The 22,836-nt window shown below is 32.6% G+C and overlaps 2 protein-coding genes across 6 annotated transcripts in view; one reads left to right on the top strand and one right to left on the bottom strand.

The window, feature by feature from the left end:
* Positions 1–22,836, bottom strand: part of LOC140436811 (uncharacterized) — a 321,169-nt gene that overhangs the window by 191,591 nt on the left and 106,742 nt on the right. The gene's annotated exons all lie outside the window — the stretch shown is intronic.
* LOC140435603 (uncharacterized) lies at positions 9,876–15,134 on the top strand. Its single transcript, XM_072524348.1, has 3 exons — positions 9,876–10,036; positions 12,473–12,714; positions 14,776–15,134. The coding sequence occupies exons 1-3, from the start codon at positions 9,976–9,978 to the stop codon at positions 15,070–15,072; spliced, it is 600 nt and encodes a 199-aa protein (XP_072380449.1). The 5' UTR covers positions 9,876–9,975; the 3' UTR covers positions 15,073–15,134.

Consider the following 22,836-nt stretch of genomic DNA (forward strand, 5'->3'; position numbering starts at 1 on the left):
CCTTATTGTCCGACACGTGCATGTTTGTGGCCAAAGATATAAATCTTTCTGTAAAAGCACCAATAAGAGAAATTAAGCTTGATCTTTTTCACTAAATTGGCGTGTTTATGATTGGTTTGATCCTATCGCCGTTGATATTTAATATGTACTCAGAGAGAATTTTTAACGAGGCTCTTTACGGAATAGACGAAGGCATCCTTCTAAATGGTGAAAGAGTAAACAATGTTAGATATGCCGACGACACCATGGTGGTAGCAGATAGTTTAGAGGGACTTCAGAGACTAATGGACGGAATAAACGAGTACAGTCAACAGTACGGACTAAACATTAATACCCACAAAACGAAACAAATGATAATCAGCAAGGAGAATATAAATGGGGCTCATCTATACATTAATGGGTCGCGGATAGAGCGAGTAAAATAGTATTGCTACCTGGGAACTATTATAAACGAACAGTGGAGCAATGTACAGGAAATAAAGTGCCGCATAGGAAAGGCAAGAACGGTCTATAACAAACTGAGCGCCATCTTCAAAAGTCACAACATATCCCTAGATACAAAAATGAGACATTTGAGATGGTATGTTTTCTCTGTGTTGTTGTACGGGGCGGAGGCATGGACGCTTACAGACACCACTTTTAAAAAACTTGAAGCATTTGAGATGTGGGTTTATAGAAGAATGCTGAGAATATCATGGACAGCAAAGATCACGAACAAGGAAGTTCTAGAAAAAATGAAGAAGGAACCAGAGATTGTGTTTACAATTAAACGCATAAAATTGCAATAGCTGGGACACGTTATGAGAAATCAGCACCGTTACGTCCTGCTGCAGTCTATATTGCAAGGTAAAGGCAAAGGTAAGCGGGGACCCGGTAGAAGGAGAATATCATGGCTGCGGAATTTAAGAACATGGTTTAAGAAAACCTCAACGGAGCTGTTTCGAGCCGCAGCGAGCAAGGTCGTGATTGCCAATATGATTTCCAACATCCGAAACGGATAGGAACCAGAAGAAGAAGATGATTGGTTTTCATTTCTGCTGCTGAAAATACACGTTTACTTGTAATGTCTTAAAAGTTACATATCCTTTACCGTTGTTGATAGGTATTACATTTAAGTAAGTGATTTTTAGTCCAGTTGTCAGAGATTTGATGTCTAAAAAATGAGACGAACAAGCTGAATTTTGCTGGGAATGTCAATTTTGGGACTCCAAAAAAGTTGGAAACAAAGTTGCCACTACTGCTCCCAGCCTTTCACCTCCTCCTTTCACGAAAGGAGGAGGGGCCCAAAACATTGATTTATCAAGAATCTGTACGAAAAAAAATATTTCAAACAATAAATGTAGCTGAGATAATTTTGATTATTACGACTTTTTTTGTAGAATAAACCGTTCTTACAGAAACAACGCTTAAAACGACTAATGGTAATTATGAATGTCAGTTACGGTCGTGAAATCAATTTATTAAATAAAATTTGTATCAACTCGGCGGTAAAAACTCGATATCTTTTGATTAGTGATTGACTCTCCTATCGACAAAAATAGAAATGCGTTTTAAAGGTGAAGAGCGCAGCTTTCGTACGCAATTTTACATTTTGCCGCAAATAGAGTCAGTTTCTATAAACCTGTAAATAAATAAGTGATAAATAAACGTGCGCAATTTTTACCTTTTTTCCAATTTCCAATTTCCAATTTCCTGGAAAATGGATGTTTACCGCCCCCCCTCCCCTCCCGCAAAAAATGCATCTTTTTGAGGTCACAAAATTGAGCTTGTTAGTATGATTTTTAGAGGTTCGGTGGGATTCTCGTCTCTGAAAAATGGAGCACTTAACAATATTTATTACTTTTTTTAATTCGTCCTGTATATTGTTTACTTTATATCGAAAATATTGACAAATAACAATTGACAATTGGCAAATGTTTCTGATCCTGACTAAATTTGGATTTATAGAGATTTAGTCGAGAGACGGTAATGCAGATCCCATGCTTATCGACATCGGCACTTGAATTTTATGGCACAGGTGGCGCATACTCTACTACTACCTAGTCATATTTTATGGTTTACTAAGCGGAATATTTTAGCGATACGTCAAAATATATACAGTGTTGTCAGAAAGTCGTTTCTTAATTTTGAATTATCCGTAAACCGCATGACACAATTGTTACCCTTTATACATACTATTACTTAGGAATGCATTCTACTACTAGTAGAGTATGCGCCACCTGTGCAAGATAGGCCAGACAGGCCAGGCGCCAATGTCGATAAGCATTGGGTCTGCGTTATCGGCTGACTTGTACCTTAGTAGCTACCATTGCAAACAAGCAAACTAAGTTTAGACAGGATCAAAACCATCTGTCAATTGTCACTCATTATTTTTCAAAATAATATAAGTACCATTCAGAATATTTCGCAAACTGTTATAAGTCAGTTGTTAAGATATACGAAGCGTATTAAGAAATATTTACATAGGGTAAAGTTAAAAAGTTACACATTAAACATTGTTAACATCACTTATATGTATAAAGGTTGTAATAATGAAAAATAACGTATGGTCTACTAAGTGGTTTGGAAGTACTAGGACTGTTTGAAAAAGAACAGCCTGTTTGCAATATTAGTGCAAGTAGAAATATGGAAAAACAAAAAATATCCCATGCTAACAATCAGAAATAGTACAAGGCCGAGTTATTTACAGAGGAAATCAATTAAATATGTACATTTATTATAAGTTCGAAACTTCAATAGAATATTGAAATTAAAATAGAAAAATAGTACTATAGATATAAATTATATCAATTTGTATCAATACGATGTTTATTTCTGACTTCTGATACTCATTTTCATTTGCTGTATTATTATAGTTTATTGTTATTTATCATCTCTATTTTCATTTTTTGTAATTTCCTTTTATAAAATATTTTACGTTTTTACTTTTACTTTTCTCTATTGCCTCTGTAATACATTTTAATAATACAAATGAAACTATAAGTATTAGATATTATTATTTTATAAATGTCGATTAGGTGCACTTTATATACATTATTAATTTTGTAGAAACAATTATAAATAATTACTTACCAAACTCTTTGTTATGTAACCAAAGTCGTAGTATATATCTACTTATTTGTAATTAATGAAAAAATCATATTGACCTGAATGGGTATAATCAAAAATATATAGCCAGTAGTTAGCAAATTAAATACTAAATACATATAATATATCTAATAGAAGCAATAAAACTAAATAAAATAACAACAGCCAGTTATCACGACATGGAATGGCTGTAAGCTCTTTCAGATAAATATAGAATTGCCTGTTACTTACTCAACCGAAAACCGTTTAAGAATTACGAAAAGGTAATTTAAAAATTTGATAAAACTACTAAAGTGTTGTGTGTTCTATAAACTATTGATAATTTTAATGATATTTTTTATAAAATAAAGTGAAAGTGGCCACCAATTAATGTCAAATTTATAAAATAGGTTAAATATTTGGAAGTTTTAATTGCGCTATGAATTAAAGAATAAATACACATTTTCTTTTTAGTCTAACTGGTATTTAATTGCTTATATCAGTTTTTTTGCCATATTGTAGAAACAAGGTACCAAAAATTATTGAAGGTCTAAAAATATTAAGACTACAATGATTAATAATGGTAATCAATTAACCTTGTTACAAAAAAAGGTAACAGAAAATTATAGACCTATCAGCCTCTTAAAAAATTTGTACAAACTCTTTAGTGCAATCGTAACGAGAAGATAAACATCTAAACTTAATATCTATCGACACAAGGAACAGATCAGTTTTAAAGTTTCTCGAGAATGTAAATTAAATTATTACCAAGACGAAGATGTATACTTCATCAAAGAAGTCGAAGAAAAACAAGAAATGTCAGAACAACCAGAGGAGATAATCACACCTGCATTCCTTCAAAAAATAAACAAACTAATTACAAATAGCTCACCAAGAAAGCACCTGGCTCATATGAAATTTTAAATACAGCTCTGAAGTATCTACCAGCAAAAGCAATCGTATTTTTAACCAACATAACAAACGTAATCTTTAAAAACAGGCTCTTTGCAAATCGATGGAAGAAAGCCCACGTTATCATGATTCCTAAGCCAGGAAAGAATACTAAGTTTGCGCAAAACTACAGGTCGATAAGCTTACTGCCATCAGTCAGCAAGATCGTAGAAATAGTAATACTAAGCAGACTATAAGCTGAAACGTACGAAATAGGACTAATACCAGAAGTACACTCCAGCAAAGTACAAGTACTTAGACTGACAGAATACATTACAGCTGGATTTAACGACAAACAGTACACAGGAGCAGCATTTCTGGGTGTAAGAAAAACCTTCGACAGAATCTGGAATAAAGGCCGAATATACAAAATGAGAGGCTACGGATACAGTGGGGCCATAACGAGACTAATCTATTCGTACTTAAGCAACTGAATCTTCAGGGTACGAATAGGACAAGTAATATCCGAACACGGAGCTCCAGAGGCTGAAGTGCCACAGGGAGCACTCCTGTCACCCCTACTGTACACAATATATATCGCAGATGTTCCAAGAACACCAGAAACATTACTTAGCCTTTATGCAAACGATACAGCAAACACAGAAACTTAGAAGTAGCGTTTTTCTACAACGCTAGCCAACATTGGATAACATTGAAGAATGGTGTATCCAATGAAAAATATCAATCAATTGGCACAAGCAATCTTACTAAAAAAAGAGAGACCCCAAGGGAACAGTTGTTAGTGTAAAATAATTCTATCGAATAGAAAAGAGAAGCGAAATACCTAGGAATCATCATGGATCAAGGTTTAACATTCACGCAACACATGCACACAACCATCCAGAAAACAAAAACAGTCAGAGCAGCTATAAGAGGACTCGTTAAATAATCACATATGCATCTCTAGCATGGGGACACATAAGCAATGCAAATAAAAAAAAAATACAATCAGCCCACAATAACATCCTAAAAAAACGGCAAGTATACCCAGATACAGTGCACAAATTCTAAATGTGCCGGTGGGAGATGGCTTTTATGCGCTGTATTATAATCGATGTATGAGAAAAAGTTTTTAAAATAATGAAATAACAAATAATAATATTAAATTTATCTGTTTACTTCGAAAACTCTTTCTCTCATACACAAACTATAATACAACGCATAGAAGCCGGCATATTTAGAATATGTGCACTGTACGTAACTGAACACTTTGTGTTTAAAGAACTGCAACAAGTAAGGGTGATGGATAAAATGGCAGAAAAAGCCAGAATTAGGTTTGTAGTATTAAAGAATCACCTAAGTCCGATCCTGCAAGGGATAATAAGATATGATGCATTTATAAAGTCTAGATAATTCGTGGCTCTACCAACAGAAGAAGCACTTGCACGCAGCAATAGAAATTTTAATAATTATTATTTATTTTCTGGACAACCTTCAAAATAATAAATAAAATTCCAAAACCTGGGCACCAAGGACCCACATTCTTGGGCACCGAGTTACCCAAATGGAGGCAGCCCGAAGCGGAGACTCGAGGCCCGAGCAAGCAATTTCAGTACGATGATAAATCACTAGACAAAGCAGGAAAAGAGCGCCTCACGATAGCCTGCATTGATCGGGTTAGGATATCGTGTTGGAGTTCTTGTACCCAGGACTTCTACACGAAAAGCAGCGGCTGATAGTGATCCCCGTATTGCGCATGAGAGTGCTATACGGTAGAAAGGGAAATTTGCTGGAGCATTGGAGCGTGGTGTAGTGGTTACTGGTAACACGAATCAATACACCTCGTTCCAATGAATTGTAATACCCGAATGTCATTCTAAGAGGGTCTGCAAGTCTCTCAGACTGGGTTAATCACATTGCTTGTTTTAAAGCATGATATAGCACAAATGATCATTTGTACACAACATGATTTTTGTCGATAGGACATTTGGATCAAAAGATATCAAATTTTTACCGTCGAGCTGATATAAATTTTATTGAACATTGATTTCGCGAGGAACTGACATGCAAAATCGACGGATGCTTCAAGCGTTGTTTCTAAGAGAACGATTTATTTTACACAAAAATTGCTTATGAACATAGTTGTTTAAAATAATCTCAGCTATATTTTTTATTTGAAAAATTTTTTTTCTACGGTGTACAGATTCTTGGTAAATCGACTTTTTTGCGTTTTTATCCCCCTGCGAGGGGAATTTTACCCCGGGGGTAAAAGTGCTAAACTTTTTGCATTTTTTTAGAGTCTTAAAATTAATATTCTCTGCATAATTCAGCTTGTTCGTATGATTTTTAGGGGTCAACTCTATGATGACTGAACTATAGAGTCGGACCAGGTTTTTATTTTAAGTAGATCAGAAGTTATAATTGCATCAAGAGTTGCGATATTAGAATTCCTCCAGGTGATAATCATGAGCAGAAAGAAAAATTGTTCCATCGATTTTTAAGTAGGTGGTGTCATTTATAAAGATAACGAAGAGTAGAGGACCCAATACTGAACCTTGTGGTACTGTGTTCACATACAATGTGGCATTGTGTCCACATACAATGCTTTTGTGACTAGAGTCAGTACCATTTGCTTTAACTAGTTGTTTCCTATTCCTTGAGTAAGATTGGAACTAATACAAAAAAATACCACGAATTCCGTAGACTATTTAATATCGCTTATCAATATTTTATTTTATTCTTTTTCCTCTTGGTACATATATTGATGCTTGCCTACTTCAGATTCAAATACTTTTTAATGTCAATACATACACACAACCGTTTTATAATATTTATTTACATATAAGTACATTGTTTTTCAACCTTAACATTTTAATGTTTGCTACTGTTATAAGTAACAATAAATAAATAAAAATTAATGAATTTATTTAACAATTGTTGGCTAGTGTCGCATTAAGACACATACTACAAGTTACATTCACGGATTTGTTCATACATCCATCCTAAAACTATCATTTTAGACAGTTGCCATCTAGAGCCCATACAGAGACATCGACTCAGGATCAGCAACCCCATTGAGTGTCTTACGTTTCCATGCTTTCAGGAAATTCCAGGGTATTTGTTAAAAACTTTAAAATCACACCAACTTTTTAACAAAGATGTAATAAATAACAATTTTTGTACCATTTTAAGGGTTTTACCAACATATTTAGTGGCTTGAGACATGTACACTTGGTGAGTATTTAACCAAATTGCTTCTTATCCTTGGTAAAAATTTAATTTTCAGGTTTTTATGCACTACAGTGGCAATACTTATTCCGGGTGAATTAACTGGTGATTGACTATTAAGTCCGAAAACATTCTGTTGGTGATGTAGCCCGAAAGTATCATTTTATTTATATACCTTTTAAAAAGGATTTTTAAATAAAACTTTTGTGATTTATGGTATACAGCCAACTACAGGAATTTTATTATACTGGTGGGGATTATATATTAGTTAACAAAATATACCATAACGGTATTATCAGTGCAAAAATATATCCAGGAATTAACATGAATTCCGATAATAATCCTGTTGTTGTAATTGTAAAAGTGCGCGCAAGATTTATACCAATAAAGAAACATAAACCTCAAGACAAACTAGACATCCAGTTATTAAAAAACGACACCATACAGAATATTAAATAAAAATTTAGGAAATATTGACTACAATAGAATTACCGAGTCCGATGGCGTAAACGTCCTGTGGAAAACTGTTAAAGAGCAAATGAACAACGTAATGGACACACACCCAAGGAAACAACATCCAGAAATAATAAACAGGAATGGATAACACAAGAGATTTTACAATTATTGGACAAACGAAGAGTACCGAAAGGAGAAGATGGCAAGGACGGCAAAACTTCTTCGTCTGATACTTTCCTTCGCCACTGCCTGATTTTCATGGTTTTAAGATCTTCCTCTACATACTCTATCCACCTTTTGCTGCGCCTTCCTCTTGTCCTATTTCCTTGCGATTTTCATCTCTGGGTTACTTTTACAGCTTGATTATCTGTCATTATTTCTAAGTGGCCAAGCCAGTTTAGTCTTTGTGACTTTATAAATCGAACGATATCTGCGCTCTGCATTAATGCATCTAGCTCATAGTTCATTTTTATTCTCCACGAACCATCACTGCAATGGTTTGGTAAAATATCTTTCTGAATATTTTGCGCTTGATTGATTTTTATCAGTGGTTGATAAACAAAAGATTAAGTAGAATATTTTCAAAAAATAACCCAGGCAAAAGAGAAGTGGCTGGAAACAAAATGCGTCGAAATAAAAGAACAAATTCACATTTTTTTTAATTTACATAAAAAGGTAAAAGAGTTCACATTGAATAACCTTACACACAATTTTGAATACGAATGGCAAACTGCTAGAATTGACTGAATATAAACTGAAAGAATGGAGAAATTATATTAAAATATTTTTTAATGGCATACGAGAAGAACCGAGAAGATTGGACAACAACAACGGAGGACCAACAGACAAATATATTCATATATTTTATCTAACTACTAAACTACTAAAAAACTATTACCGGAACTAAAATGCCAGAATTAGGATCGAAGGTTGCTGTCCGAAAAAGTAGAAATTAGTAAAGAAATTAGACAAGGATGTGTTTTGTCACCTCTGCTATCTAATCTTTATTCCGAGTTTATCTTTCAACAGGCACTGGAGGATTTCAAGGATAGAGTCAAGGTAAATGACGTAAAAATCAAGAGCATCAAATACGAAGATGATACGGTGGTTATTGCGGATTCCGACGGATATTTCAACGGAGTTTATTGTATTCGAAAGCATGTCTACAATACTTAAATCTAGTTTATCTATTGATCCATCTACACCTTCAGGATCATCTTTAATATCGTCAATTGCGTCCCAAGTTTCTTGTGTGCATTCCGTGCAAAGTTTGTACAATATAACCTCATTTTTATACACCCTCAAGTTAACCTATTATATTCTGTTTTACAAAAACAAGTTAGTGTTTTCAAAAGCATGTCAGAAGTTGATCCAATGATCTTGCTGGGAGTAACTTACCCTTGGACAACTTCTATTCAAATATATGTTTGAAGCAAATAGTATAATAAACCAAATCAGAGTCTCTCTAATATAGTTAACTCTAGAATATTTTAAAGTTCTTTGGTCATATCTATCAATGTGATTACAAAATGGAGCGGTTGGTGGTCCAAGAAAGGCCTCAGAGTCAAATATTACTAATCAGATTATCAGAGCTGCTGAAGCTTAATCATTAACTACAACACATCTGCCAAGATGTTAATGTCTTATTTATGTCATGTCATAATAATAATAAACAAGCAAGAATAACAACATTTAAATTTTCCACCTACTTATACGTATTCAGAAATCTTGTATTCATAATAATTTAGACTTTCAGAGAGGAGGAGACGGGATCCATTTAGGTCTTTTAAATTAATACGTTCTGGTCTATACGTTTACTGTACTCATAACAATGTATTTATGTCCTCTTTTTTATGTTTTGTATGTACTTATTTGATTTTTTAAGGTTAATACGTTTTCACCATTTGGATTTCGGATTATTATTCGTACTTAAATTTTTAATGACACTCATATTATCATTGCCTTTTGCCTTACTAATCGATTATCAAATAGTGAAAATTTTCATTAGATAAAATATGATCAAAGTACCTACATGATACAGAAATATTTAATTTAATCTTACATAAAAACAATTCGATACCTAGATATTAATAAACTCATATCTCCAAAAATATTGTGAGACAGCATTTTTCCTCGCATGACAGATTCAGATGATTATTTTTAAATAAGAAATATGTTTTTAAAGGCTAAATATTTATTCCGATGATCTTAAGATAAGGATAAAATTTCATTTCGTTTGAAGGGTTTTTACCTTAATGTAATTCACAGTTATTTAATTTGTATCGATTTATAAATCAATGAAAATATTAGAAAGTAAGTAGTTTATTTCGAAACATGAAACTGATAATAGTAATTTTGGCTGTAGCCTGTGTCTACGACGTATCTGCTAAGCAATGTAAGTCAAATTGATACTATTTTTATAAAAAATAAAGTACTTTTCACATATTTTATGGAAATACGCATCAGTAGTAAAAGCCTGGACACCACAATCAGAAATATAAACATATTAATTCATTTTGCTTAACTATTTTTTCATTTCAGTCTTCAGAGACCCTTCTCATATTCTTGTATTTTACTAAGTTTTTCTTCTCGTTTATGTAGTACTTCCTTCTAAAATTCAACCCTCTAAATTCAATGTTCCTAATCCCTCTTGAAGAATTTTAAGAATCAGTTCCCGTCATTATATGTGGTAAACATATTCTCAGTATTTAGTTTTACCTTCATTGGATTAGTGATTACATCTACAACTATAAACTTTAAAAGTTAGTCAATGTACACAGAGAAACATAAATCGGAATTAATTAAAACATAAAGCAGAAAGAAGCTATATGGAGGTTTGCGAAATATATTCTTACAATGATGTGTAGTAATGTGAAAGTGAATTAACGGTCAAGGAAGAAGATAAAGAAGCCATAAAAAGAATGAAAGTAAACATGAAGTCCAACATACATCCCAAGTCAACGTTTTACGAACAATATGCATGGAGATTCACACGAAGTATGGGAATAGGTATGAAAATGTTATGACATAAAAAACGAAGTTGTAGACAAGGTTGGTTTCGGGTAATATTTTAAAACGTAAGTAAAAATTATTTTAGAGCTCTATATTACTATAAGAAGATGCTAAAAGCGAGAAAACTAATTTAATGAAGACATTTCGTACCTTGCATATTGCAAAAGAACTACAGAACTTAAAAAACAGATTGGCCTTCGATCCAGATGGCATACATAAATAACACTAGTTAAAATATGGCAGAGTTGAACTATTTAAAAAAATCCCAACAATTACAAATAGTCCAGTCGTCAGAGTGACCCCTAAAAATCACACGAACAAGCTGAATTTTGCAGAGAATATTAATTTTGTAATCCTAAAAAAGGTGCAAAAAAGTTTACCATATTTACACTCAGGTTTCTCCCTAAAACCCTCCTCGTAGGGGGGTAAACACTCAAAAAAATCGATTTACTAAGAATCGAATAAATAACACTAGTTAAAATATGGCAGAGTTGAACTATTTAAAAAAATCCCAACAATTACAAATAGTCCAGTCGTCAGAGTGACCCCTAAAAATCACACGAACAAGCTGAATTTTGCAGAGAATATTAATTTTGTAATCCTAAAAAAGGTGCAAAAAAGTTTACCATATTTACACTCAGGTTTCTCCCTAAAACCCTCCTCGTAGGGGGGTAAAAACTCAAAAAAATCGATTTACTAAGAATCTGCACACTGCAAAAAAAATATTTCAAATAAATAATGAAGTTGAGATAATTATAAACAAAAATGTTTGTTAGCACTTTTTGTGTAGAATGAACCGTTCTCTTCGAAACAACGCTTGAAGTGATCGTCAATTTTAAGATTCATTTTCATGGCATATCTTGATTTGTAGAGAACAAGTTTATAAATCAAATGGTATGTATTAACAAAAAAGTATTAGGTTTTTGTTGAAAAAAGTTAAATATTATTGGTGTTTCTTAGTCATTTGTGATATGTATATAAGCTGCCAAATATAAATGAGTTTTGTCATAATATTTTCGTATATATAACCAGCCACCATTCTTACACCTTGTGTTTCTTGTTTGAAACAATTTATTTATTATCATCGTTTGATCATATCATGATCTTATTTGCATTCCTTTCTTTCTATTAAACCTTGGATCTTTTGTCTTTCACTTTAATATCCTTTTTTTCTTCAAGGAATAGTCGTTAAACGTAACCAAACTATTCTATGTTCTAGGCAATATATTCTACATTCAACCAAGTTTTTCTCTGCATATTTGCATTCCTTTCTTTCTATTAAACCTTGGATCTTTTGTCTTTCACTTTAATATCCTTTTTTTCTTCAAGGAATAGTCGTTAAACGTAACCAAACTATTCTATGTTCTAGGCAATATATTCTACATTCAAAAAAGTTTTTCTCTGGTGATTAAATATTATATCAACAAATTTAATTTCAACAAATGGTTGTCTAGGTTTCTTTTGTCCATTATATTTGGTGCATAGGTTATGAGTTGTGACATATCAGGCTGATGTCTGATATACATGTCTTGTTTTTTTAGTATTTCGAATACGTTATGTAGTCTATATTATGTATGTATTCCATTTCTTTTATGGCATATGCTGTTTTAGTTGTAAAGAGTTTCTGAACACCATATAGTAATCAACAATTTCTAAGCTTTTAATGTAGCGCTTTTGACTTAAATTTAAAGAAAGTGTAATAGTCGTTTTTAAAAACATAATATTAACTGTCTCTGGCTAGATATCAATAAATGAAATTTAACCAGAACTAACCGAACTTTTAGTATATTATTATTAAATATAATTTTTTATCTTATAGCTGACTACGTACAATGGGTGAGTTTTGATGGTACCATACCCGCCAATGTTGTAGAAGGAACTAAAGCCAGTGATGGTAGGCAATTATATCTAGCCCGTGCCTTTCTCTCTTTAGATACTTCTGATCCTAATTGGTCCGGAGATGAAAATCAAGGTTACATAGTAGGCCCAGTGGAAGCAGGAGTTTTACGACTCAATGCTAGTTTACCTGATTTCACTTACAGTATTACGGACAACATTGAAGTAAGTTTATATATAATTTAAATAATATTTTTAAAGTGAATAAGATGAACTACAAGTGAGTTCTTTTATGAATGTATCAAAAAATACGTAAACCAATAAATAATTATCGATAAGTATATAACGGATATTGAGACATTTTTTCACCATTTACATTATTAACTAAAACTGACAGTAGTTGTGTTTCGAAAAGTTCTGCAAGATAAATTGCTTCTCTAAAATACCGATCAGGTAGAACAAAAAGAGTTATGAATGACAACAAAACTTTAGATATAATGCAAAGTTTTGTTGAAGATCCACATACATCCTCACGCAGAGTTGCACAAGGACATGATGTAGGTCGTTCTTTAATCTTACTTGTATTACGTAAGAATAAATTTAAACCATACAAAATTAAGTGAAGATGACTTCGATCGTAGAGTAGAGTGTACTGAAATAATGATGTATAAAATTGAAAATGATGCAAATTTCGTTAACAGAATATATGCTTTTTCGATGAAGCAACCTTTACACTGTGTGGAAGTGTAAATCGACACAATTTAAGGTACTGGAGTGACGTAAATCCACACTGGATGCGTGAAAACCATACTAAAAGACCACAAAAATTAAATGTATGGTCAGGTATGGTGGGTACTCAGTTAACTGGGCCATTTTTTATTGAAGGAAATTTAACGTCAGATAGATACGAAATTTTACTTAGAAATGAAATTTTACCTACACTGAGAAACTTGTTTGGGGCAAATTTTAATCAGATATGGTATTAGCAAGGTGGAGCTCCAGCTCATTTTGGTGTAAATGTTCGGAGTTATATAGATGAGATATTTCCCGGACGATGGATTGGTAGACGAATTAGAATTGAATGGCCTCCACGTTCAACTGATTTCAATCCTAAAGATTATTTTTATTGGGGATACTTGAAAAATTTTGCAACGTCTTGCAGAGCTAAGGCAACGAATTATCGATGAATCTCGAATAATTTCTAGACATTCATGGAGAAATGTGGTAGACGCATTCTATCATCGATTAAAGTACTGTCAACTCACAAAGAGAGCACATTTTGAACGCTTAATAAAGTAACCATTGTTAATAAATGTTGTAATCTATTAATTTTTACGTTTTAATGTAGTTGAAAATAATTAGTATTAAAACATTTATTGAGACAATTACGCGTTGCCAGACTTCTGTTTTATGTATTTAAGACCTTCCAGACTACATAAAATCATAAGTGTGCATATGGTTAAACTCCTATTGAATAGTAATTTCAATAATGACTGAATATACAGGGTGATGAATTTGAAAAACCAAAGTTACTAATAATATTAGAGAAACTGTTAATCTGGCAACATTGCAATATCAAATATGGAATCTCCGTATCCCAAAATAGGTGTACCTCAAATTTTGTTCAATTATGACTAGCAATTTATGAGATAATTGCCCGTTTTCAGACTTTTGGGCCACTCTGTAAATTATTATTAACGTATCACTTTGTCTTTTCGTGATTTATTATATATTTCTTGAATCTATGTAAACGTATATTTCTATTTCCAGGTCTTCTATTTTTAAGCTTAATGACCCCATAGTCCCGTTAAAAAAAACTTTTACAAGTAATTAGAAAAAACATTTCTTTACGGTAATTTGATGACTGGAGACTTAAAAGATTCTAGATAAAATGACTTGATGAAATCTTGTCCACTGAAAAGTCCTCCTTGGTACCTCGGTAGGTCCATATATTTAGCTTAGATTAATAATGTGTTTTTCTAATTCTTTAATGATGTTTAGTTCTTCTTTCTGTTATGACGTCCTTGATATAACAATGAATAATGTCTTACAAACTGACATTGCAAACCGAATTGCTATGCAAACGGATCTTCCATCATTACTTTCAATTTTTACCATATCATACGTCAAACAACATTATTTACTATAAAATTGTTTGTGCAAAAAGCTCCGATTGCACAATTTGATCTCAGTTGTATGTACTCTTTTACACATTTTAGTGCATTCATTTGCTTTACATTTTTTTAATTTTAATATTTAGTGTTTAAAATAGAATTTACTTTTTAGATTCTAACTGTTGTGGATGGAGCCACGGTCGAATGGGTTAGCACAAACACCACCCTTTTACCAAAATGGTTCGATAGTGATGACTACCATCCTGCACATTCAAACTGGCATGCAATGAGTACAATAAATACAACCATTTATATAGCAAGAATCCACGACGAGGATATAGGTGGTACATTCGGACATATACCGGTCGACACTATGCTATACGAAGACGAGAATTTGGCATACTATGCTTTTGGCGATGATGTCCGTGAATCTGAAATATTCGATCTTTTGCTGTATTATTTTAAATAACAGTAAACATCATGTTAATATAAAATATATTTAAAAATGTTCATATTATATTTATAATTTAATCCTGACTTTAAATTAAAGTTTACCTCAAAAAATAAACACAAATTTTAAATATGGCGATATGGTGTTATTTTAAAGCAAAACGATTAGGAAAAATATTTTTCATAAGTCTCATATCTTTTAATCTCCTTTGTGAATAGTTTTTCAATATTTAAAAAATTACTTTTAATCCCATATCATAACTATCTATTGATATCAGAGAAACACGTGACATTATACGTACCTTAAAATAACTTAACAAAAGGTATGTTATTTTTTCCGCTATTCATAAAGATTTAAACGTTAACAGAACGATAAAATTCTTTTAATTAACGCTCTTGTTCGATAATATAAAGAAATCCATCTATTTGGCTGTTAACTCTATTATATATAAAAGAGTAACAACATAAATAATGTAAAAAATATCATGTGTAGAAAATGTATGTATTTAAAAATCGATTGAAGATAAGGAAATTTTACTTTGTGCTAGCGAGACAAACTTTTGTGTGCATCCAAATAGATATATAATATTTTTGTCTTGGTCCACCGAGCACCGAGTATTAGACCAATAGTAAAACCATAATAGAGTTTTTTCCTGACGACGATTTTTAAATAGAAAAATTTTTAATTCCTGGGTCTATCGATTTGTTGTAAAGCTATACCTGCAAAAAACCATTTGTGCTTCATTTCCCATGTAAATTCATATAAGAAAATGCTAAGGTTCATTCTGGTCATTTTTTGAGCATTTTGTGGTGGGGGTAGAATAGTTCGTTGGAACGTGACGTATGATACATCATTGAAAAGGAGAGCTGGTAGCAAATATGTTGGGACATAAAAAACACACATTGTGGCATTTCCAACAGGTCATTACATCATAATTATCTCCTTCGTTATTGGTCCGATTGGAGCGTGTGATATGTTAAATGAAAGGGAAGAGTATAACGAATATATTAAGATATATTAAGAAAAAAAAACAAAGCAACTAACAAAAGGGCACTGCACAGTGTTTTCATTAATAATGAACGCATAGTTACATACGAACTGTCATAGGGCATTATGGATAAAAATAGTTTAACTAAAACACAATTTTTTTGATTTATTGACTTAAAGAACGCGTCTGGCTGAATACAAAATAAACAACTAATCAAATCCTAAGATGCGACACAGCAAATAACAGGGGAGTATATAACAAATATATTAAGATAGAAAAAACAAACCAGGCGACTACTAAAAGGGCACTACACAGTATCTTCATTATTAATGACGTATAGCGACATACGAGATAACATGGAGCACTATAGATAAAAATGGAAAAAAATTTATTTATTGGCTTAAAGAAGGCCTCTGGATGAGTACAAAATAAACAACTGATCGAATCTTAACATGCGACATAGCAAATTAAAGAGAAGGATATAACGAGTATATTTAGATAAAAAAACAAACAAAGAGACTACCAAAAAGGCACTACACATCATCTTCGTTAATAATGAACGTATAGCGACATACGACATATCATATGGCAATAACGATGATCATAAACATATTTGCTTTATATAATGAAGCATAAGGCAAATATAAGGTAAATTGGTCTGAAGAAGGCCTTTGACTAATTACAAAATAAATAACTAGCCTAATACAGTAATAAAAAAAGTAACAACTAAAAAAGTATACCAAATGGGAGAAAAACAACTTAAAAAAATAATATGCTCTGCAGACGACGCAATACTACTCTCTCAAAGTAAAGATGATTTATAATGTATGCTGCATCAATTTAATATAACCGCCAGAAAATTTACCATTTTAATTTTCCGAAAAAAAGACAAAATGCATGAAGAAGAAGAAGTGAATAGAGCAAACAGAGTCGCAGTAGGTTGCCTAAATGAAACAATATAGAGAAATAAAAATATCGGTAAAGAAATGAAAGGTAGAATTTACAAAACAGTCATCAGACCAATAATGACAGACGCGGCAGAAACACGCCTCGATACAGAAAGGACAAAAAGGATGTTAGAAACAGCAGAGATGAAAACACTTTGAAAAATTGATGGTAAGACACTATTAGGCAGATCTAAAAGTACAAATATACGACATAGATGCACGGTTGAGATCATCAAGAACTGGGTAAGAAATATAAGAGTAAAATGAAACGATTATAATATGCCGGAAAATAATCATGAAAACAAATAGGATGGTAAAGACGGTAAGAAACGGTTCCCAATAGCAAGACGGTCATGAGGAAGACCACAAAAACGATAAAACAGCAACTTACTAAAGGCACATTAAAAAACTAGAGAGTTAGGTCTACATAAAAAAGAAGAAGGGGACAGTAGAAAAACATGATGTCAGGTTAGATATGCAGCAGATCATGCCTTATATTTACTTGGTATATATGCAAAAAATTTATTATTAAAATAATTTAATGACTAAACCTAGAGCTAACATTAATACTTTTACAGGAATTAATATTAAACTTAATAGACTTTTGGGTTGAACCGCGTCGATTATCATTAATATGATAACACTACTACATACGCTACGACACTAATCACTAATCAATGCATTTCTGGTGCTGGGAAGAGAGGACGGCTCATTTATACCATCGATGGTGACGTAGTTTGGGTAGAGGTTGGCGTCGGGATTAGCATGGGGATTGGCGAGTGAGTTGGCGCGAACATTTTTCACAGTAGGATTTTGATGACGGTTGAAGGGGACGGTATTTTCTTTATAAGAGTTCTCCAAGTCGAAGGTAACCGTGTGCCGTCATCTCTTTTATTGAGACAAATTGGCATTTTTTTCAATTTCTATAGCTTCTCGTATAATTTTTAGTTTATAGAATCAGATGAAGGTTATGGTCCTAGAGTTTTCAAAATCAATTTTGTGACCTGTATGAAGATGGTGTTGACATAGAGCTGAAATTGAGTCGGATTTGCGAAGAGAAATGGAATGTTAATAAATGCTATTTTGGATTCTACGATTTATTTGGCCTATATAGGATCCGGTGAAGTCTGCATAAGGAATTTCATAAACTCCGTGTTGTTCATTTGGAATGTTGTCTTTGATAGATCGGACAAGAGATGAAAGTTTTTGTTTGGGGGGTAAATATAGTCTTTATTCGTCTTGATTTTAGAATTTTGTTGATTTTGTCAGTGACACCTGTGATATTATTCTGAAGCTATTTTCTTGTGGCATGTTAAAGTAATTAATATTTAAATGGGAATAATCCACAACTAAAGGTTAAAGTACGTTTATTGACGTTTCAATTTCCACTTCGGAAATTGTTCTCAAAATACAAACATTAGTAAATTAAACAAATTTTGTTTTTTTTTTGTTACATGGTGAAAAATTCTTCTAGTAATTTAATTTTATCTGACTTATTTATATTGACAATTCAGACGTACATTATACATTTTAAGGTAGACGACTTTAAAATGATATTGCTAATATTGTTGAGTTTCGCTCCTGGGACGACTTTACTTATAAGATAGTTCATTCGATTACATGAAATCAACTTTAACTTGAGAATATCCGTCAGAAAAAATCATAGTATGTAATTAGTCTTTAAAAAGACAAACACATGCCGTGATGACAGTAAAAATCTCCTGTTAGTGATTCCATAGTAAATTATGAGGGAAAAACCAGGAAAAAAATCTCATAATACTATCCCGACATGGTAAGTATTTGGTCGTGCATTTAGGTTACTTTCAATAAACACCAAATTCTGATTTTACATGTTTGTTATTTAAAAAAACATAAATAATGTATCCTCTATATGTTACCGACTTACTAATACTGGTATTTTCCTTTTAATAACTTCCTCCTTTAATATGGGTAACCAGATCCTACTACATTCTGCCGAGGAATTTGCGACACAATTGGTCTCATTTAGCATAATAAGAGCCGCTTCTTTGATTTTAAAATGTATGATGTATGTCTGAATTGTCAATATAAATGAGTCAGATAAAATTAAATTATTAGAAGAATTTTTCACCAAGTAACAAAAAAACAAAATTTGTTTAACACTAATGTTTATATTTTGAGAACTATTTCCGAAGTGGAAATTGAAACGTCAATAAACGTACTTTAACCTTTAATTGTGGCTTATTCCCATTTAAATAGTAATTACCTTTGATGTAAGTAAGAAAAGCTTTCATATGATGAGAGTCTAAGTCTTTGGGTTAAGATTGAGTGGGAGATTGATGTCTGTGGATGCTCCTATTGATGTGATTTTCGCGGTAACACAATCATGGCAAAGGTGTATTTATCTGGAGACAAGCATATTAATAACGTATGAATTAATGTTTAAAGGAGGATGATAAAAGTTTGCATGCAAGTAACGATTGGTATGTGTGAGTTTTCGATAAACAGAGTATGCATATTTTCTAAAAAAAAAAATGCATATTTACTGCGAGGAGAAAACGGCGCACGAAGAAGAAGCAGACGAAGGAGATGAAGTAGACATCGAAATTTCAAAAGAATCAACATTAGAGGAATTGGATGAAGTAATACAGAGAAGCAAAAATGGAAAAGCCCCTGGTAAAGATGGAATTAATATGGAACTAATAAAATATGGAGGAAGGGAACAGATAGGAAAAACACTGGCACTATAGAAAATATATGGAAAGAAGGGTAAATGCCGGCGGACTATGAGGTAGGGCAAATCATAACAATACATAAAAAGGGAGACCAACAAAAATGTGAAAATTATAGAGGAATAACTTTACTAAATACAATATATAAAATATTGACATCAATAATAAAAAGGAGGTTATCAAAGATCACCAAGAAGACAGTAGGACAGTACCAATGTGGATTCACAGAAGGAAGATCTACAATAGATGCAATACACACAATAAAACAAATAATGGAAAAAGCAAACGAATAAAAATTAGAATTGGAAATGTTATTCATAGACTTCAAATAGGCATTTGATTCAATTAAAAGGAACGGATTAATGATAGCACTAAAAAAATTAAAAATTCCACATAAACTCAGAAAATTAATAGAAATGACAACGAGAACTACAAAAATAAGCATAAAGACACAAAGAGGAGAGACAGGGAAATTCAGTATAAATAAAGGGATGAAACAAGGAGATGCCTTTTCAACAACGCTATTTAATATAGCATTAGAATATGTACTACGAAATATAAATAAAGGAAATCTCAGAACAAGAGGTGGTCAAATAATTGCATATGCAGACGATATTGCTACTATTGCAAAGAACAGAAAAATAATGAAAGAAATGCTAGAAGAAATAAGAGAGAAAGGGGAGGTACTGGGGCTAAGATTCAATCAAGAAAAGACAAAAATATTAAGATTAGGGAAAAAGCCAATGAAAGAAAAAATCAAAATAGGAAGCTCTGAGTTTGAAGAAGTAGAATACTTCAAATACCTGGGAGTTACAATAAGCAAATTCGGAAAAAGGAAGTCCGAAATAAAAGAAAAAATATTAGCAGCGAATAAAGTTATTTTGTTTTTAATGATTTTTATATAATATAATATTATCTTTATTAACGTACGGTAAAAATTTGTTGCTACGATTTTCATTTTTTGCTTCTTTTTTAACACTTTTTCTATATATTTGAAAGTACATATTAATATAATAATATACATCGGTCCAAAAGTTTTAAAATATTCAATATTTTACCGAAATTATTCCCACGAAAATATTTGAATGTCGGATTAGAGTTTGTTCTCGATCAAGCCAAAAATAATCTCGTTAAGAAAAAAGCGTACAAGTGAAAGTAATGAGGCATTTTATATAATTTATATCTTATTACCTCGAGGGCCATCTGTTTCAACTAGATTACTTTTGACCTGGATATTAAGAAGAAACTTTTGTTAAAAATTCAAAAGTCGCTTACAGATTGTAGATAACTTTAGTATTGCGATGAATTTTAACATTGTATATTTAACATTTTTCATAACATATGTATTTAAATAACAGGACGAATAAAACCGTTTACTTATAAAAAAAAATCAACAAATGTCAGTTTAAAAGGAACAATTTTCTCTTTTGATTTGATTTGTTGAAAAAAAAAGGTAAAAAATGTTATGCGTTTTATTGGTCCTTTTGTAATAAAATACATTGTTTTTAAAAAAATATCGGTAAAAAATATAAATTTTTGGAGCTCAGAAAATTGAGCCGCTCAGAGGAAAAGTGGTATAACTCACAAAATTTGAATTTTTGAGATATACCAGTTGTGGGTACCTAGTGGTGCAATGTGTTCCATAGAGAAGTGGTATAATTCAAATATTCAAGGTTAGTGAGATAATAACGGTGTATTATTTTTCCTTTGAACGAAATGCCGCGTGGAATAGTGGTATAACTCATAACACCACCCGTCATCGTGCCTGACCCGTGCGCTGTCAGTAGTTCTACGATTGTCGCTGTCGTGAACAGTGACGTTCTTCTAACCGTATTGTATTGTATGGTTTTTACCTAATTCACGATAACTGCATCAGATTAACGACGAAAAAGTGTGTTTTTTTTTGCTTTTTTGTATACAGAAACAATGAATAGTGTAAATAATATTTGTGAAAATAATACAGTCAGTGACGGAAATAATGTACGAAAAGGCAAGAAACGTGTACGGCACGATGGCGATCATAAGCGAGTTAAACGTAAAACACAGAGGAATGCTGGGAAGGAGTATCTGACAAACAAAGGCAAGGTTATACCCGCAAAGACTTGTGACTGCAAAATACAACTTGTGGGTGTGTAAAACGCTGCAATAATTTTGTTAGTGAATTAGACAGAAAAGGGCTGTTCTCTCGTTTTTGGAGTTGGGGGGATTTTTCTCATCAAAATGCTTATATTTCGGGACTTGTCCAGCGAGTTCCAGTACAACAACGCCGCCCGAATAAGCATACCGAGGCATCAAAGGGATCAAAATCTGTAACATACAAATACGTTGTAAATGTTAAATCAGAGAGTGTCGTAGTTTTGTAAGAAGTACTTGTTGGATACTTTTAATATATCAAACGGAAGACTTCAAAGGCTCTTAAAAAAAGAGGAACTGTGTAAGCCTCCGCGCGAAGATCTCCGTGGAAAAAACCTGTGTGCTAACAAAACATCAGATGACGCTCTAAATGTTATTAGGGAACATATTGAACTATTTCCTCGATATAATAGTCATTACACTAGGGCTAATAACCCAAACAGAAAATACTTAAGCCCTGAGCTCAACATTAGGAAACTCTACAATCTATATCTACGGTACTGCGAAGAAAAAGGTATGCCCCAGAAAAAGTGGTTAAAGAGCACATCTACAGAGACGTGTTCAACAAAGAATTTAATTTGTCTTTCCACGCAAATAGGAAGGACACATGTGTACGTTGTGATAAGTACAAACTTTTAGTTGCAGTTTTACCTGATGGACCAGAAAAAAATTCTCTGGAAACGAAACACCAGCTGCATTTGCGAAAAACTGAAAAAGCAAGAATGTCTTTGAAAGAAGACACAGAACTGTCAAAACATTCAAAAGATACTGTGGTTTTCACATTCGATCTCAAGAAAGCTCTGGCGTTTCCCAAGCTCTCTACCTCGGTCGCTTATTATAAACGTAACATGTACGTGTATAACTTTGGGATTCACCACACTGCAACCGGCCAAGCGTTCATGTATACATGGGATGAAACTATTGCGTCCCGCGGATCTCAAGAAATTGGTTCGTGCCTCATGAAACACATCGAGCTTCACTGTGCCGACAATAAACACATCAT

The sequence above is a fragment of the Diabrotica undecimpunctata genome, chromosome 3 (assembly GCF_040954645.1).
Source record: "Diabrotica undecimpunctata isolate CICGRU chromosome 3, icDiaUnde3, whole genome shotgun sequence".
NCBI classification, from domain to species: Eukaryota; Metazoa; Arthropoda; class Insecta; order Coleoptera; family Chrysomelidae; genus Diabrotica; species Diabrotica undecimpunctata.

Coding starts and splice junctions, on each gene's coding strand:
- LOC140435603 (XM_072524348.1), top strand. CDS start 9,976: ATGAAACTGATAATAGTAATTTTGGCTGTAGCCTGTGTCTACGACGTA. Junction 10,037..12,472: donor CGACGTATCTGCTAAGCAAT/GTAAGTCAAATT, acceptor TTTATCTTATAG/CTGACTACGTACAATGGGTG. Junction 12,715..14,775: donor GTATTACGGACAACATTGAA/GTAAGTTTATAT, acceptor TTTACTTTTTAG/ATTCTAACTGTTGTGGATGG.